Source organism: Triturus cristatus, chromosome 6, assembly GCF_964204655.1.
Source record: "Triturus cristatus chromosome 6, aTriCri1.1, whole genome shotgun sequence".
Classification (NCBI taxonomy): domain Eukaryota; kingdom Metazoa; phylum Chordata; class Amphibia; order Caudata; family Salamandridae; genus Triturus; species Triturus cristatus.
In genome coordinates, this window is record NC_140589.1 from 13,176,308 (window position 1) to 13,195,399 (window position 19,092).

A 19,092-nucleotide genomic window follows, 5' to 3' on the forward strand; every position below is an offset into this window, starting at 1 on the left:
TCTGTCAGTGCACTCCAACCCTTCACTGCCCTACCACAGCTCTGTCAGTGCACTCCAACCCTTCACTGCCCTACCACAGCTCTGTCAGTGCCCTCTACCCTTCACTGCCCTACCACAGCTCTGTCAGCCCCCCTCTACCCTTCACTGCCCTACCACAGCTCTGTCAGTGCACTCCAACCCTTCACTGCCCTACCACAGCTCTCTCAGTGCACTCCAACCTTTAACTGCCCTACCACAGCTCTGTCAGTGCCCTCTACCCTTCACTGCCCTACCACAGCTCTGTCAGCGCCCCTCTACCCTTCACTGCCCTACCACAGCTCTGTCAGCGCCCCTCTACCCTTCAGTGCCCTACCACAGCTCTGTCAGTGCCCTCTACCCTTCACTGCCCTACCACAGCTCTGTCAGCGCCCCTCTACCCTTCACTGCCCTGCCACAGCGCTGTCAGTGCCCCTCTACCCTTCCACAGCGCTGTCAGTGCCCCTCTACCCTTCACTGCCCTACCACAGCGCTGTCAGTGCCCTTCTACCCTTCACTGCCCTACCACAGCTCTGTCAGTGCCCTCTACCCTTCACTGCCCTACCGCAGCTCTGTCAGTGCCCTCTACCCTTCACTGCCCTACCACAGCTCTGTCAGTGCCCTCTACCCTTCACTGCCCTACCGCAGCTCTGTCAGTGCCCCTCTACCCTTCACTGCCCTACCACAGCTCTGTCAGTGCCCTCTACCCTTCACTGCCCTACCACAGCTCTGTCAGCGCCCCTCTACCCTTCACTGCCCTACCACAGCTCTGTCAGTGCCCTCTACCCTTCACTGCCCTACCGCAGCTCTGTCAGTGCCCTCTACCCTTCACTGCCCTACCACAGCTCTGTCAGTGCCCTCTACCCTTCACTGCCCTACCACAGCTCTGTCAGCGCCCCTCTACCCTTCACTGCCCTACCACAGCTCTGTCAGCGCCCCTCTACCCTTCACTGCCCTACCACAGTTTTAGCAGAGCACCCCAACCCTCACCTGCACCAGGCCCCGGGGCTCTGTTTTTGCACCTCAGCCCTGACCGACCTGCACCCGCTACTGGCCACAGCACATTGATATATTCACGGCTGTCACAGTAGTGACCTGTAATACCACTGGGTCCCTCAGACACAGACACTCCTACATACACACACCGTCTCTCACACACACACTGTCACTCTCCCTTCTCACACATACACTCTCTCACATACCCACATTCTATCTCTCTCTCACACACACACACGCACACTCTCTCCCTTCTCTCATACACACACACGCACTCTCTCACAGATAGACTGTCCCTCACACATACACTCTTTCTCACACACTCCCTTCTCACTGACACACACACACGTTTTCATACACCCACACTCTATCTCACACATACACTCAAACGCACTTTCTCACACACACACTCTCTCACACACACAAACTCTGTCTCAGACACCCACCCATGTTCGCTCTCACACATACACACACCGGGCCTGAACCTCTCCCCATGAATTATTTTTGACACCATTGTTCCTTTTTCTCACAGATCAACCAAAGGCGCCTCGAAGGCGCGCCGGGACCACATGAACGCTGAGATCCGGGCCCTGCGAGACCTGCTGCCCATCCCTGCTGAGCAGAGGGGGGAGCTGTCCTACCTGCACACCATGGGCCTGGTCTGTCTGCGCATGCGCAACCATCGCTTCTCTGCAGGTGTGTGCTGGGTCTGTGGGGGGTGTGAGGGGGGGGGGGGGGGGTGGGGGGCGCTGGCCCATGGGGCGGGGGTGTGGGCTCAAGGAGCAGGGGTGCGGGGAACAGGGGTTAATGGAGCAGGAAACAGGCGTTCCAGGGGCAGGGGTTCAAGAAGCAAGGAATAGGGGTTCAAGGAGCAGGGGTTCCAGGAGCAGGGGTTCAATGCGCAGAGGTTCAAGAGGCAGGGGTTCAGTGAGCAGGGGTTCAAAGGGCAGGTGTTCAAGGGGCAGAGGCAGGGATTCAAAGAAAAGCGACACGGGTTCAAGGAGCAGGGGTTCAAGGCGCAGAGGTTCATGGGGCAGTGGTTCAATGGGCAGAGGTTCAGTGAACAGGGTTTCAAGGAGCAGGGGTTCAAGAGACATGGGTTCAGTGAGCGGGGGTTCAAGTGGCAGGGGTTCAAGGAGCATGGGTTTAAGGGGCAAGGGTTCAAGGAACAGGGGTTCAAGCGGCATGGGTTCAAGGGGCAGTGGCAGGGATTCAAAGAACAGGGACAGGCGTTCAAGGAGCAGGGGTTCAAGGCGCAGAGGTTCAAGGGGCAGGGGTTCAAGGGGCAGGGGTCCAAGGGGCAGGGGTCCAAGGGGCAGGGGTTCATGTGGCAGGGATTCAAGGAGCTGGGGTTCAAGGGGCAGGGTTCAAGGGGCAGGGTTCAAGGAGCAGAGGTTCAAGGGGCAGTGGCAGGGATTCAAAGAACAGGGGCAGAGGTTAAAAAAGCAGGGGTTCAAGGTGCAGAGGTTCAAGGGGCAAGGGTTCAATGCGCAGAGGTTCAAGGGGCATTGGCTCAAGAGGCAGGGTTTCAAGAGTCTGGGGTTCAAGGGGCAGGGGCAAGGATTTAAAAAACAGGAGCAGGGGTTCAAGGAGCAGAGGTTCAAGGGGCAGGTGTTCAAGGGGCAGGTGTTTAAGGGGCAGGTGTTCAAAGGGCTGGGGTTCAAGGGGCAGGGGTTTAAGGAGCAGGACCTCACCTCTCTGGTCTGGGTTCCAGGTGCCTTCGAAGGCGTGGGGGAGTCGAGGACGCCTCCCCCGGGGTTGGACCCGCTGCCCGCCCTGCCAGGGTTCATCATCGCTCTCTCCGCCCAGGGCAAGCTGGTCTCCATCACGGACAACGTAGTGGACTACCTGGGCTACACCATGGTGAGTATCCCTAGATCGCCTACACACTAACAAGGCATCGAGGTGCTATGCAAGCTCTGAGCTATGCTACCTAGGATGAGGAAGCTTCTAGAGAAGAGTCAGAAGGCCCTAGGCTGTGATCTGGCTAGTAGGGGTGAGAGTTGGCTAGCAGGGGCTAGTGTTGACTAGCAGGGGCGAGTGTTTGCTAGCGGGGGCAAGTGTTGGCTAGCAGGGGCTGGTGTTGGCTAGCAGGGGCTGGCGTTGGCTAGCAGGGGGTGGGATTGACCAGCAGGGGCGGGTGTTGGCTAGCAGGGGCTAGTGTTGGCTAGCAGTGGCTGGCGGCTAGCACGGTCTGGGGTTGGCTAACAGGAGCCAGTGTTGGCTAGTAGAGGCTGATTTTGGCCAGCAGAGTCTGGTGTTGGTTAGCAGGGGCTGGTGTTGGCTAGCAGGGGCTGGGGTTGGGTAGCAGGGTTGTGGGTTGGCTAGCAGGGGCATGTGCAGGATAACAGGGGCTGAGGTTGGCTAACAGGGACTGGTGTTGGCTAGCAGGGATGAGGGTTGGGTAGCAAGGGCTGGGATTGGCTAGCAGGGGCAGGGGTTGGCTAGCAGGGGCTGGCATTGGCTAACGGGGCTGGGGTTGGATAGCAGGGGCTGGGGTTGGCTAGCTCGGGCTAGTGATGCTAGCAGGGGCTGGGGTTGGATAGCAGGGGCTGGGGTTTGCTAGCAGGGGATGGTGTTGGCTAGCAGGGGCTGGTGTTGGCTATCAGGGTCTGGGGTTGGCTAGCTGGGGCTGGGTTTGGCCTGCAGGGGCTGGGGTTGGCCTGCAGGGGCTGGGGTTGGCTAGCAGGGACTGGTGTTGGCTAGCAGGGGCTGGCGTTGGCTAGCAGGGTCTGGGAATGTGGCTAGCAGGGTCTGGGGTTGGGTAGCAGGAGCTGGTGTTGGCTAGCAGGGGCTGGGGTCGGCTAGCAGGGGCTGGGGTTGTGGCTAGCAGGGGCTGGGGTTGTGGCTAGCAGGGGCTGGGGTGGTTAGCAGGGGCTGGGGTTGGCTAGAATCATGTTCTGGTGTTTGTGAGGTGGTGTGTGGATGACGCTGTGTGTAGGAGGGTGTGGCCTGACTGGAAGGGGATTTCCCTTGTATTAGCTTTGATTCGGCTACCTGTGACTAGTAGGGGGGTATTGTGGCAAGTATGAGGGCTGGCTGAGCAGCCAGGGCGCCGATTCCCTACTCAACGCCTGACTCAGTGTGTGACCTTGGTGCTAAATCACCTTAGCTTCCTGTAGTTACCTGTAGCTCACCCTCTTCTCCCTCCACAGGTGGAGCTGCTCGCTCAGGGGGACTCCTTCTTTGACCTCATTCATGACTCGGAGGTGCAGGAGGTGCAGAAGAATCTGCGCGAGGCAGAGGGCGCGCCGGGCTCAGGTGAGTGACCTCAAGCAGCTCTGGCCTAACCGTTCCCTCAGTGTCTCTCCTGCCTGTTTGAAACTCTCCATCGTGCCCTCCTTTTCAGTCCTGTCAGTGTGAGACCCTCAACCACTCACTCAGGGACTCTCCATTCTGCTGGTGTGAGTCCAACCACTGCTCCCTCGGGGCATTCATTTATGAGGCTTTGCAATACTTTTGCGCCGCCGTTGCGTCACTTTTGTGACGCACCGGCGGCGTAAAAAAAATGCACCCTGTTGCGCCATCACAACAAAGTGAGGCATCTAAGCAGATGCAGCACTTTGTAAAACCATGTGCTACATTATACCTGCGTCAGGTATAATGTATGCAGCAGGGTGGGTGTAGAAGCATGAGACCCTGCATGAGACCCTCAATCACTCACTCAGTGTCTGTTCTCTCTGCCTGTCTGAGACCTCTCCTCTCCTTTCTTCTCCTCCCCCTCTCCTCCCCCTTCCTCCCCCTCCTCCTCTCCCCTTCTCTCCCCTCTCCTCCTCTCCTCCTCTCCCCTCTCCTCCTCTCCTCTACTCTACCTGGTAATGCCCAGGAAATTCACCCTCCCCGGTGCTGCCCAGGGCTCTAACCCTGCCTCTCTCCCCCCTCTCTCCATGGTGGTGCCCAGTTCCATCCCTCTCCGGTGGTGCTCAGTTTCATTCTTCTGCCCCTCCCCGGCGGTGCCCACTTCCATCCCTCTGCCCCTCTCCGGTGGTGCCCAGTTCCATCCCTCTGCCCCTCCCCAGTGGTGCCCAGGTCCCTCCCTCTGCCCCTCCCCGGTGGTGTCCAGCAGGCGCGCAACACCCATTGGACTCAAAGGTCCCCCCCCCCCCCCCCTGCCCCCCCCATCGTCGTGTGTGGCAGCCCAGGGTGAGACCGCTTCCCGGCGCACACACAGCCGCACCCGAGCACTTCACAGGTCTTTAAAAGACCATTTGCATGTTAATGAGGCCTCGCTGTTGTTTCACCCCTTCTAAGAGCCCCTGCGGCTCCACTCTGCCTATTGCTTAAAGATTCAGCCCCCCCCCCCAAATCAGCTCCCCTCTGCCTATTGCTTAAAGATTCAGCCCCCCCCCGAAATCAGCTCCCCTCTGCCTATTGCTTAAAGATTCAGCCCCCCCCCTGAAATCAGCTCCCCTCTGCCTATTGCTTACAGATTCAGCCCCCCCCCCGAAATCAGCTCCCCTCTGCCTATTGCTTAAAGATTCAGCCCCCCCCGAAATCAGCTCCCCTCTGCCTATTGCTTACAGATTCAGCCCCCCCCCCGAAATCAGCTCCCCTCTGCCTATTGCTTAAAGATTCAGCCCCCCGAAATCAGCTCCCCTCTGCCTATTGCTTAAAGATTCAGCCCCCCCCCAAATCAGCTCCCCTCTGCCTATTGCTTAAAGATTCAGCCCCCCCCCAAATCAGCTCCCCTCTGCGTATTGCTTAAAGATTCAGCCCCCCCCCCGAAATCAGCTCCCCTCTGCCTATTGCTTAAAGATTCAGCCCCCCCCCCGAAATCAGCTCCCCTCTGCCTATTGCTTACAGATTCAGCCCCCCCCGAAATCAGCTCCCCTCTGCCTATTGCTTAAAGATTCAGCCCCCCCCGAAATCAGCTCCCCTCTGCCTATTGCTTAAAGATTCAGCCCCCCCCCCCGAAATCAGCTCCCCTCTGCCTATTGCTTAAAGATTCAGCCCCCCCCCCGAAATTTTTTCTTAGCCCCTTCCCCCCGAAATTTGGCTGTAGTTGCGCCTCTGGTGTCCAGTGCCCTCACCCTGCCCCTCTGCCCTCCTCAGAGACCAGCTTCGTGTGCCGCCTGCATAGCGAGAAGACGCTGCGCCTGCAGCACGGGGGGGACAGGGCGGTGCTGGTCCGGGGCCGCTTCCTGCCCTCCACGGCGGCCGCCACATTCCTGGCCCTCTGCACCCCCCTGGAGCCCGGGTCCGAGGAGCCAGGGCTGCCCCACAGCGCCTCCTTCCGGAGCCTGCACACACTGGACATGCGGCTGACAGAGGTGACGGACAGGTGAGGCTGGGTGCAGGGGCATGTGGGCAGGGGGAGGGCAGGTGAGGTCATGTACCAGTGAATGTGGGCAGGGGGAGGGCAGGTGAGGTCATGTACCAGTGAATGTGGGCAGGAGGGGGGCAGGTGAGGTCATGTGCGGGGGCATATGGGCAGGTAAGGTAATGTGCGCGGGCATTTGGGCAGGAGGAGGACGTGGGGTTACTGGACAGTGAATGGGGTCAGAAGGAGGACAGGTGAGGTCACTTGACAGTGAATTCGGGCAGGATGAGTGTGGGTGAGATTGTGAGCCAGGGATGGGTGTGGGCAGGAAGAGGACACGTGAGGTCATTGGGCAGGCAGGGGTATGACGGGGCAGGTCACGTGCCAGGGGTCGTGAACAGCACACGGACAGGGATGCGGACAGGAGTGCAATGGCTGCCCCTTTGGTCTCGTGACTCCCCAAGGACAGGAAGAAGCAGTAATGTCTTGTGAAGCACAATATTGTATTCCACGTGTTTCGGCCACGCCCTTTATTACATAGGCCACGCCTCTTTCGACGGATTTTGGCTGTCGTAGGCCACGCCCCTTTTAATCCCATGTTAAACATTAGGTGACCTCTAACCTCTTGCTCCACAGCGTGCTCCATCACCTTGGCTACCAGCCGAGCCAGCTGATTGGTCGGTCCTGGTACAGCGTGCTTCATCCCGAGGACCTGAGCGTGGGGGCGGCCCGGCACCAGGAGCTGCGTAAGTGAGGGCCTCTTGTAACCCTACAGCTCGTCTCACAAGCACAGGGCCCCTACTGTACCCTCGCCTCTGCTTCACCTCCCTGCCCTTGAGCCCACGGACCCCCAGATTCCCGCCTTGGACCTCTCAGAGCCCACGAGTGTGCTCCCCACCCTTGCCTGCAGCCCCTTGCAAGTACCCCCCTCCCTCGCCCCCACAGACCCCTCCCCTAATCCCTCCTCTTTGTTGTCTCCACAACTCCCTACATCTGTGCCCCCCCCCACATTGTTCTCACAGACTCCCTCGCCTATGGCCCCTTACCAGCCCCCTCTTCCTTGTCCCTACAGCCTGCAGGCCCCTCTCCAGCGCCCCTTCCTTGTCCCTACAGTACAGCCTGGATGCCCCTCTCCAGCGCCCCTTCCTCATCCCTACGGCCTGCAGGCCCCTCTCCAGCCCCCTCTTCCTTGTCCCTACAGCCCGCAGCCCCCTCTCCAGCGCCCCTTCCTTGTCCCTACAGCCTGCAGGCCCCTCTCCAGCCCCCTCTTCCTTGTCCCTACAGCCCGCAGCCCCCTCTCCAGCGCCCCTTCCTTGTCCCTACAGCCTGCAGGCCCCTCTCCAGCGCCCCTTCCTTGTCCCTACAGCCCGCAGCCCCCTCTCCAGCGCCCCTTCCTTGTCCCTACAGCCTGCAGGCCCCTCTCCAGCGCCCCTTCCTAATCCCTACAGTCTGCAGGCCAAGCCCCCCTTCCTTGTCCCTACAGCCTGCAGGCCCCTCTCCAGCGCCCCCTTTCTTGTCCCTACAGCCTGCAGGCCCCTCTCCAGCCCCCCTTATTTGTCTCTACAGCCTGCAGGCCCCTCTCAGCCCTTCTCTTCCTTGTCCCTACACCCTGCAGCCCCCTCCCCTTCTCACTGTCCCCACAGCCCTCAGGACGCTCACGCCTTATACTGACGTCTCATATCATTGAAGATCGCTCACGCCTCACCTGTGCTCATCTCTCCTCACCCCTACACCCCTGACCCTCACACCTTGGTCTGTGAGACCGCTGCAGACCTCATCTGTGCTCATCTCTCCTCGCCCCTACACCCCTGACCCTCACACCTTGGTCTGTGAGACCACTGCATACCTCACCTGTGCTCATCTCTGCTCGCGTCTATCCCCTGACACCTTGGTCTGTGAGACCGCTGCAACCCTCACCTGTGCTCATCTCTGCTTGCGTCTACCCCCTGACCCTCACACCTTGGTCTGTGAGACCGCTGCAGCCCTCACCTGTGCTCATCTCTGCTTGCGTCTACCCCCTGACCCTCACACCTTGGTCTGTGATACCGCTGCAGCCCTCACCTGTGCTCATCTCTCCTCGCCCCTACACCCCTGACCCTCCCACCTTAGTCTGTGAGACCGCTGCAACCCTCACCTGTGCTCATCTCTGCTCGTGTCGCCCTCACCTGTGCTCATCTCTGCTCGCGTCTACGCCCTGACCCTCACATCTTGGTCTGTGAGACCACTGCAGACCTCACCTGTGCTCATCGCTCCTTGCCCCTACACCCCTGACCCTCAAACCTTGGTCTATGAGACCGCTGCAACCCTCACCTGTGCTCATCTCTGCTTGCGTCTATCCCCTGACCCTCACACCTTGGTCTGTGAGACCGCTGCAACCCTCACCTGTGCTCATCTCTCCTCGCCCCTACCCCCTGACCCTCACACCTTGGTCTATGAGACCTCTGCAACCCTCACCTGTACTGATCTCTCCTCGCATCTACACACCTGACCCTGACACCTTGGTAGGTGAAACCGCTGTAGACCACTGCAGACCTCACCTGTGCTCATCTCTCCTCGCCCCTACCTCCTGTCCCTCACACCTTGGTCTGTGAGACCACTGCAGACCTCACCTCTGCTCATCTCTCCTCACCCCTACACCCCTGACCCTCACACCTTGGTCTATGTGACCTCTGCAACCCTCACCTGTGCTCATTTCTGCTCGCATCTACCCCCTGACCCTCACACCTTGGTCTGTGAGACCGCTGCAGCCCTCACCTGTGCCCATCTCTCCTCTCCCCTACCCCCTGACCCTCACACCTTGGTCTGTGAGACCGCTGCAGCCCTCACCTGTGCCCATCTCTCCTCGCCCCTACCCCCTGACCCTCACACCTTGGTCTGTGAGACCACTGCAGACCTCACCTGTGCTCATCTCTCCTCGCCCCTACACCCCTGACCCTCACACCTTGGTCTGTGAGACCACTGCAGACCTCACCTGTGCTCATCTCTCCTCGCCCCTACACCCCTGACCCTCACACCTTGGTCTGTGAGACCACTGCAACCTTCACCTGTGCTCATCTCTGCTCGTGTCGCCCTCACCTGTGCTCATCTCTGCTCGCGTCTACCCCCTGACCCTCACACCTTGGTCTGTGAGACCACTGCAGCCCTCACTTGTGCTCATCTCTCCTCGCCCCTACCCCCTGTCCCTCACACCTTGGTCTGTGAGACCGCTGCAACCCTCACCTGTGCTCATCTCTGCTCGCATCTACCCCCTGACCCTCACACCTTAGTCTGTGAGACCGCTGCTGCCCTCACCTCGCCCCTACCCCCTGACCCTCACACCTTGGTCTGTGAGACCACTGCAGACCTCACCTGTGCCCATCTCTCCTCGCCCCCTACACCCCTGACCCTCACACCTTGGTCTGTGAGACCACTGCAGCCCTCACCTGTGCTCATCTCTCCTCGCCCCTACACCCCTGACCCTCACACCTTGGTCTGTGAGACCACTGCAACCCTCACCTGTGCTCATCTCTCCTCGCCCCTACACCCCTGACCCTCACACCTTGGTCTATGAGACCGCTGCAGACCTCACCTGTGCTCATCTCTCCTCGCCCCTACACCCCTGACCCTCACACCTTGGTCTGTGAGACTGCTGTAGACCTCATCTGTGCTCATCTCTCCTCGCCCCCTACACCCCTGACCCTCACACCTTGGTCTGTGAGACTGCTGCAGCCCTCACCTGTGCTCATCTCTCCTCGTGTCTACACCCCTGACCCTCACACCTTTATCTGTGAGACCGCTGCAGCCCTCACCTGTGCTCATCTCTCCTCGCCCCCTACCCCCTGACCCTCACACCTTGGCCTGTGAGACCACTGCAGCCCTCACTTGTGCTCATCTCTCCTCGCCCCCTACACCCCTGACCCTCACACCTTGGTCTGTGAGACCACTGCAGCCCTCACCTGTGCTCATCTCTCCTCGCCCCCTACACCCCTGACCCTCACACCTTGGTCTGTGAGACCACTGCAGCCCTCACCTGTGCTCATCTCTCCTCGCCCCCTACACCCCTGACCCTCACACCTTGGTCTGTGAGACCGCTGCAGACCTCACCTGTGCTCATCTCTGCTCGCGTCTATCCCCTGACACCTTGGTCTGTGAGACCGCTGCAACCCTCACCTGTGCTCATCTCTCCTCGCCCCTACCCCCTGACCCTCACACCTTGATGTGCAGACTGCTCAGGCCTCATCTGTGCCCCTTCCTTCTGTCCACAGTGCGAGGCGGTGGCTCTGGTGAAGTGAAGTTTGTAGTGCGGATGCTGTCTGAAGGACTGACCCACACGTGGGTACAGGTCACGGCAACAAGAGAGAGCCATGGGCAGACAATTGGCTGTACGAACCGGATCCTCAGGTGAGACCTCACACGCACACACGCTCACACACAGTGTACACACCCTTTCAGAGACATCGACCATAGCTACAGAGACTGGTCACCCCTTGCGCTGGTGCTCACACAGGGCCGCCTCGTGCCGTGGTGCACAAGTGTGTGTACGGTTCTTAGCACAGGATGTCTACTCTTACATTCCAGCTTCCTATGCCTAGACAAACTCAGAAGTGTCCCATGCTTTGGATGTGTGCTGTGCTATGCAGCACACGTACATGCATAGATTTATTTGTATGAGAAATAAACACATTTCCCCTTCTAATGCCTGCTTCTAGTAGGCAGGAGCTTTTGATGCCCAGCTTAGCCCCCCCATCCCTAGCGCCTTGAGACCCTCACGGGCGAGTAGCGTGCTTTACAAAGCCCTTTTTGATTGAGTCCGGCTATCGCCAAGATATGCGTGCATGTGCTGATCTGCCCAGTGAAACCCTTGGATGCCCCTGTGATGTGAAGCAACGCCAAGCAGCAGCGAGCTGTATTTGGGCCAAGAAAAGAGCCGCTTTGCGGCGCAAAACATCTCTGGTGTCGGATAATAAGCACCGGGGGCTGCTTGGCGTCACTTTACGTCATAGCAAAGCCTTCATAACCCAGGGCCATCATCTGTTCTCAACAAAAACGCCCCCACACATGTTAGGTCACACAGGTGCATGTATGTACACGCGTGAGTCATACCTCAGTCATCACAAAAGAAAAATACATTTCTGAAGAAGTTTTGTGCAGATTCGTCCAACGGTGTCAAAATGATTAGTGATATGAAAGATGTTTTCCTTGATGGTAAGTGAGATTACAGCCAAGGTGTGCCATTCTCTCCCTCAACAGCTCTCTAGCCTGGTTTCCCATGCCATTCTCTCCCCCAACAGCTCTCTAGCCTGGTTTCCCATGCCATTCTCTCCCCCAACAGCTCTCTAGCCTGGTTTCCCATGCCATTCTCTCCCCCAACAGCTCTCTCGCCTGGTTTCCCATGCCATTCTCTCCCCCAACAGCTCTCTAGCCTGGTTTCCCATGCCATTCTCTCTCTCAACAGCTCTCTAGCCTGGTTTCCCATGCCATTCTCTCCCCCAACAGCTCTCTAGCCTGGTTTCCCATGCCATTCTCTCCCCCAACAGCTCTCTAGCCTGGTTTCCCATGCCATTCTCTCCCTCAACCGCTCTCTAGCCTGGTTTCCCATGCCATTCTCTCCCCCAACAGCTCTCTAGCCTGGTTTCCCATGCCATTCTCTCCCTCAACAGCTCTCTAGCCTGGTTTCCCATGCCACTCTCTCCCTCAACAGATCTCTAGCCTGGTTTCCCATGCCATTCTCTCCCTCAACAGATCTCTAGCCTGGTTTCCCATGCCATTCTCTCCCCCAACAGCTCTCTAGCCTGGTTTCCCATGCCATTCTCTCTCTCAACAGCTCTCTAGCCTGGTTTCCCATGCCATTCTCTCCCCCAACAGCTCTCTAGCCTGGTTTCCCATGCCATTCTCTCCCCCAACAGCTCTCTAGCCTGGTTTCCCATGCCATTCTCTCCCCCAACAGCTCTCTAGCCTGGTTTCCCATGCCATTCTCTCCCTCAACAGCTCTCTAGCCTGGTTTCCCATGCCATTCTCTCCCTCAACAGCTCTCTCGCCTGGTTTCCCATGCCATTCTCTCCCTAAACAGCTCTCTAGCCTGGTTTCCCATGCCATTCTCTCCCTCAACAGCTCTCTCGCCTGGTTTCCCATGCCATTCTCTCCCTCAACAGCTCTCTCGCCTGGTTTCCCATGCCATTCTCTCCCCCAACAGCTCTCTCGCCTGGTTTCCCATGCCATTCTCTCCCCCAACAGCTCTCTAGCCTTGTTTCCCATGCCATTCTCTCCCTCAACAGCTCTCTAGCCTGGTTTCCAATGCCATTCTCTCCCCCAACAGCTCTCTAGCCTGGTTTCCCATGCCATTCTCTCCCCCAACAGCTCTCTAGCCTGGTTTCCCATGCCATTCTCTCCCCCAACAGCTCTCTAGCCTGGTTTCCCATGCCATTCTCTCCCCCAACAGCTCTCTAGCCTGGTTTCCCATGCCATTCTCTCCCTCAACAGCTCTCTAGCCTGGTTTCCCATTCCATTCTCTCCCCCAACAGCTCTCTAGCCTGGTTTCCCATGCCATTCTCTCCCTCAACAGCTCTCTAGCCTGGTTTCCCATGCCATTCTCTCCCCCAACAGCTCTCTAGCCTGGTTTCCCATGCCATTCTCTCCCTCAACAGCTCTCTAGCCTGGTTTCCCATGCCATTCTCTCCCCCAACAGCTCTCTAGCCTGGTTTCCCATGCCATTCTCTCCCTCAACAGCTCTCTAGCCCGGTTTCCCATGCCATTCTCTCCTTCAACAGCTCTCTAGCCTGGTTAACCATGCCATTCTCTCCCTCAACAGCTCTCTAGCCTGGTTTCCCATGCCATTCTCTCCCTCAACAGCTCTCTAGCCTGGTTTCCCATGCCATTCTCTCCCCCAACAGCTCTCTAGCCTGGTTTCCCATGCCATTCTCTCCTTCAACAGCTCTCTAGCCCGGTTTCCCATGCCATTCTCTCCTTCAACAGCTCTCTAGCCTGGTTTCCCATGCCATTCTCTCCCTCAATAGCTCTCTAGCCCGGTTTCCCATGCCATTCTCTCCCTCAACAGCTCTCTAGCCTGGTTTCCCATGCCATTCTCTCCCTCAACAGCTCTCTAGCCCGGTTTCCCATGCCATTCTCTCCCTCAACAGCTCTCTAGCCTGGTTTCCCATGCCATTCTCTCCCTCAACAGCTCTCTAGCCTGGTTTCCCTTGCCATTCTCTCACCCAACAGCTCTCTAGCCTGGTTTCCCATGCCATTCTCTCCCTCAACAGCTCTCTAGCCTGGTTTCCCATGCCATTCTCTCACCCAACAGCTCTCTAGCCTGGTTTCCCATGCCTCCTTTAGAAAAGCACTGACAACTGGCTTTTCACTCACTAATCTCCAGACATTGCATAGAACATTCTTTTTTGCTCTTTTCTCACCTGAATTACCTAGTCTTGTAGCGCCTTGACGCCTTCGGGTATGTGTGCACTTTGACAAATCTCATTTCATTTCATAAGATGTAGCCAAAGGTCGAGGGGCGCTGTGACCCCCTCTTTGTGCATCTCTTTGTCTCCGAGTGAACTGCCTCTCATAGTCAATTATTCTTGTTCCAACAGTGCAGAAGAGGCCTGCTACCTGGGTCCGAAGCACCTGACCAGTAACGTCTGGAAGACCACCACTGGCTCATCAATGGAAGGAGGTCAGCAGTCCAGGCCTGAAGAGAGGAGCGACCACAACAACCGGGGTACACTTCCAGGGACCCTCAAGCGGAAGGGCACCTCCGAGGACCGAGAGAGCAAGCGTGCGAGAGCGCTGCAGACCAGCCCCACTGTCTCCCCCAAAACTTCGTCCCTTCAGACGCAGACGGAAAATCCTTGCCTGGACACATCCTTTGCCTTCACCCCTCCATACACCCCAGAATCCGACGCTTCTGGTCTCTCGGGGCTGACCAGCTCTGACTCCCCCTGGTCTGACACAGCAGCCCTTCCTGCAGAGTCCTGGGACCTCCCCACTCACTACAGCCCAGACATGTATTCCCGGCAGGATCTCACAGACCCTTTGCCACCAGTCAGGACGGCTGCTGCAGCTGACAGACTGGAAGGCATCACTGCCTACACCATGGTGGAGCCCATCCTGGTAAAAGAGGACTCCAGCACCTTCTTCTCATCCCTCTTCCATGCCCTGGTCCCCGACTCTCTGCTGAGTCCCAATGAGGAGGACACGTTGGTGGCCGAGTCAGACTTCTACCCAAACAGTGCAGGAGAGCTTGAGGGCTTCCTTTCAGCTCCAGGAGACCACGGCCTCCCCGCTCCATTCACTTCACCACATGATGCATACCAGGAACTGGGAGGAGAGCAGAGCATGAACACCACAGTGCACAACTTCAGGGCTTCTCCACCCGGCAGTGGAAGGCCCCAGTATATGGACCACGAGTTGCAGGAAATCAGCCTCTTGGCCTCCCAGCTGAGGTGCATGGCGGAAAGCTTCTCTGTGTACAGCAGGCCGGCCCACCAAGGACTCCAAGTGGTGGCTTCTCCGAGTGGTTGGGGAACCTCTACGAGAAGACACCATGGCGATGACCAGAACCCAACTCTAGATGAAAGTGCCATTACCAGCATCCTTATGGACCTCTGCAACGAGGTGGACAAGCCCAGTGCCCCAGTGGCAGTGGAGGAGAGAGGGAGCTCTTGCACTTTGAGCCTTTACACACCTGAAGGTTCCACCATAGAGGCCCCCTGCCCGGAAGGACACCCCCTTGCATGTGTAAGGAGCGCCCCTGAAGTGTTCATGACTCCACCAAGCTACACCTCTGAGGCGTATCCACTCAACGACTGTCTGCACTTCGCGTTTCATCACGGTAAGGGGCAGTGAGGAGGTGACATAGATCACGCAACCCTGGTCTGGAGGGAATGGGCAGGAAAGTCCCCTGATGAGGTGGGATGAACAAAAAGGGATTGAGGCCAACTCCAAGAGTGGTCAGAGAAAGATGGTACCTAAAAACAAGTCATGCTCTAGGGGTGCTAGAATGTGGGGAGATGGTTCTGGGGGCCAGGGCAGTGGAGAGGCTCTTGGGCACCTCACCCTATGATCTGCACCCTTCTAGAGTGCAAAGGGGGTGCAGAGAGATGGAAATATGGGGTCAAAGTGAGATCTTTCATGAGCAGAAATCAGGGTATTCCCACTGGTGACAACTCTGCAAGGGTGTCCTCTTGTGCAGGTGCATGTCTCGAAGGATTGAGAGGAGAGAGATAGGACAGAGAAACGTGTCTAAGGCACATCTCTAGAAGGATTGAGAGAAGAGAGACAGTCCAGAGAAGAGTGTTGAAGGAACATCTCTAGAAGGATTGAGAGAAGAGAGACGGGACAGAAAAACGTGTCTAAGGCACATCTCTAGAAGGATTGAGAGAAGAGAGACAGTCCAGACAAGAGTGCCTAAGGCACATCTCTGGAAGAATTGAGATAAGTGAGACAGTCCAGAGAAGAGTGTTGAAGGTACATCTCTAGAAGGACAGAGAGAAGAGAGAGAGTCCAGAGAAGAGAGTCTAAGGCACATCTCTAGAAGGACAGAGAGAAGAGAGAGAGTCCAGGGAAGATTGTACAAGGCACATCTCTAGAAGGATTTAGAGAAGAGAGACAGTCCAGAGAAGAGTGCCAAGGCACATCTCTGGAAGGATTGAGAAAAGAGAGAGAGGCCAGAGAAGAGTGTCTAAGGCATATCTCTAGAAGAACAGATAGAAGTAAGACAGTCCAGAGAAAAGTGCCAAAGGCACATCTCTGGAAGAATTGAGAGAAGAGAGACAGTCCAGAGAAGAGTGCCAAAGGCACATCTCTGGAAGGATTGAGAGAAGAGAGACAGCCCAGAGAAGAGTGTCAAAGGCACATCTCTGGAAGGATTGAGAGAAGAGAGACAGTCCAGAGAAGAGTGCCAAAGGCACATCTCTGGAAGGATTGAGAGAAGAGAGACAGCCCAGAGAAGAGTGTCAAGGCACGTCTCTGGAAGGATTGAGAGAAGAGAGACAGTCCAGAGATGAGTGTAAAGGCACGTCTCTAGAAGGATTGAGAGAAGAGAGACAGTCCAGAGAAGAGTCCCAAAGCAGATCTCTAGAAGGATGGAGAGAAGTAAGATAGTCCATAGGAGAAAGTCTAAGGCACGTATGTAGAAGGACAGAGAGGAGAGAGACAGTCCAGAGAGGAGAGAGACAGTCCAGAGAAGAGTGTCTAAGGCACATCTCTAGAAGGATTGAGCGAAGAGAGACAGCTCAGAGAAGAAAGTCTAAGGCACATCTGTAGAGCGACAGAGAGGAGAAAGAAAGTCCAGTGAAGAGTGCCTAAGGCACATCTCTAGAAGGATTGAGAGAAGAGAGACAGTCCAGATAAGAATCCCAAAGCAGATCTCTAGAAGGATGGAGAGAAGTAAGATAGTCCATAGAAGAGAGTCTAAGGCACTTCTCCAGAAGGATTGAGAGAAGAGAGACCGTCTAGGAAAGAGTGTCTTAGGCACATCTCTAGAACAATTGAGAGAAGTGACACAGTCCAGAGAAGAGTAAACAGCTTTAGAGGCACACAGGTCCCCATCTCTTTGTGGGATGCTGCCGTCTGTGTGGGGGGTCTGTACACCCAGACACAGCTCCCCATCCCTCTTTGTGGGGGCTGGCTGCTGTGTGTGTGGGTGGAGGGGGTCTGTATACCCACACACAGTTCCCCATCTCTCTTTGTGGGGTGCTGCTGTGTGTGTGGGGAGTCTGTATACCTACACAAACCTCCTATCTCTCTTCGTGGCTGGCTTCTGGCATTGATGTCTTCCTGTCTCTTTTCTTGGCAGGTGGTGAAGAGTCCATGTTCTGAACTAAGCCTGAGGCTTACCCGCTTCGAGCTGTATGGCACATTGCCAGTCTCGACCTTGGTGCTTGGGTCTCTGCGGGGCATGGTGTGGGTGCAGTGAACGCCATTCCTGGAGCACACCATTAAAGATGGCTGACGAGAGAGCTCTGATGGGACTATCCCAGAACCCACCCCAGCGTGACTGTGGAAAGAATACTGCCCCTCCCCTGCTGACGGAGGCAGCTACGAGACCCAGAGCTTCTGAACCAGAAAGACTCTCTCTAGATCAGACCTATGAGATGAGGGCCCCGCATGGAGTCTGGGGACGGACTGAGGGACCTGCATGGAGTCTGGGGACGGACTGAGGGACCTGCATGGAGTCTGGGGACGGATGGAGGGCCCTTCATTGAGTCTGGGGACGGACTGAGGGCCCCGCATGGAGTCTGGGGACGGATGGGGGGCCCTTCATGGAGTCTGGGGACGGACTGAGGGGCCCGCATGGAGTCTGGGGACGGATGGGGGGGCCCTTCATGGAGTCTGGGGACGGACTGAGAGCCCCGCGTGGAGTCTGGGGACGGATGGGGGGCCCTTCATGGAGTCTGGGGACCGATGGAGAGTCATTCATGGAGTCTGGGGACGGATGGAGAGTCATTCATGGAGTCTGGGGACGGTTGGAGGGCCCTTCTTGGAGTCTGGGGACGGACTGAGAGCCCTTTATGGAGTCTGGGAACTGATGGAGGGACCTCCATGGAGTCAGGGGACGGATCCACAGAGGAAGGGCTGAGTAACTGCATGGAGCCTAAGGAGGGGAGAAATACCCCTAATAAAACTACCTTCCTCAAAGCTCTGAGACACACTCTTTGAGGCATGTGAAAAGACTGCCCTTAAGAGAGCTCTGAGGGTCATTGTGTGAGACTACCATAGACGGAGACCTGAGGGATCCTGAGTGAGACCCCTAACCAGAGCTCTGAGGGACCCTCTGTGAGGTCTGAGAAGAGAGTACCATGAACAGAGCTCTGAGGGACCCTCTGTGAGGCCTGAGAAGAGAGTCCCATGAACAGATCTCTGAGGGACCCTCTGTGAGGCCTGAGAAGAGAGTACCATGAACAGAGCTCTGAGGGACCCTCTGTGAGGCCTGAGAAGAGAGTACCATGAACAGAGCTCTGAGGGACCCTGTGTGAGACCCCCTAACCAGAGCTCCGAGGGACCCTGCGTGACGCCTGGTGGAAGACTGTCGTCCACAGAAGAGAGTCCCATGAACAGAGCTCTGAGGGACCCTCTGTGAGGCCTGAGAAGAGAGTACCATGAACAGAGCTCTGAGGGACCCTGTGTGAGACCCCCTAACCAGAGCTCCGAGGGACCCTGCGTGACGCCTGGTGGAAGACTGTCGTCCACAGAGATCTGGGGACCCTCTGTGAGGCCTGAGAAGAGAGTCCCATGAACAGAGCTCTGAGGGCCCATGTCTGCCCCCTCCAGCAGCTGTCAGCAACTGAGTCTGATGCCCGAAAGGAGGCTGCCCTCAGTGCCCTCCAACAATTCTCAGGGCTGAGGGCTCCTCCCAAGTACAACCTGTAACATTACGAAGCACTCCGCGTGCGAATGAGGGAATATTGTCATCTCGCACGCAGAATGCCCCCTACCAGAATGTCTTGTACAATGCATTGTTATTTAGAACTGAAAATGACGCATTAATTATCTATTTTTTAACTTATTTTTATGAAGGAGTACATTTTTATACTGGATATATATTTATGTATTTTATTGTGCATTTTATACCTCTTTGACAATCAAGAAAAGCTATAATAAATAATAGCTTGTTTTTAATACTTGTGTCCTTATTGGGTTATCGCCCCGTTCCTTCCTCGCCAAGTGCTGGTCAGCAGTCAAAGGGAACAGACTTCTCTCAAAAACCAACATATTTCCAGCCACTCATGTCTGTCTAGCCCTGAGTCACTCCATATAGGCTCCCATTAGCTATAGTATTTCAGCAGTGCCATTTTTTACCGAAAGCCCACCTAAGTTCTGCTGGGACCCCGGGGGTGGGAGAGGGG

At 56.7% G+C, this 19,092-nt stretch overlaps 1 protein-coding gene across 3 annotated transcripts in view; it reads left to right on the top strand.

Annotated features, from left to right (window-relative positions):
* LOC146813645 (uncharacterized) overlaps positions 1 to 18,832 on the top strand; it is a 43,947-nt gene extending 25,115 nt beyond the window's left edge. For 2 of the 3 annotated variants that reach the window (XM_085610123.1, XM_085610122.1), the window contains exons 3-10: positions 1,544 to 1,707; positions 2,726 to 2,874; positions 4,167 to 4,272; positions 6,064 to 6,292; positions 6,908 to 7,017; positions 10,516 to 10,651; positions 13,837 to 15,077; positions 17,043 to 18,832. In XM_085610123.1, the coding sequence (XP_085466249.1) occupies positions 1,544 to 1,707; positions 2,726 to 2,874; positions 4,167 to 4,272; positions 6,064 to 6,292; positions 6,908 to 7,017; positions 10,516 to 10,651; positions 13,837 to 15,077; positions 17,043 to 17,065 (2,158 nt within the window). In that variant the 3' untranslated portion in view covers positions 17,066 to 18,832. The remainder of the gene's footprint in view (positions 1 to 1,543; positions 1,708 to 2,725; positions 2,875 to 4,166; positions 4,273 to 6,063; positions 6,293 to 6,907; positions 7,018 to 10,515; positions 10,652 to 13,836; positions 15,078 to 17,042) is intronic. The other variant, XR_014962882.1, reaches the window with a different exon arrangement.
* The last annotated feature ends 260 nt before the right edge of the window (positions 18,833 to 19,092 follow it).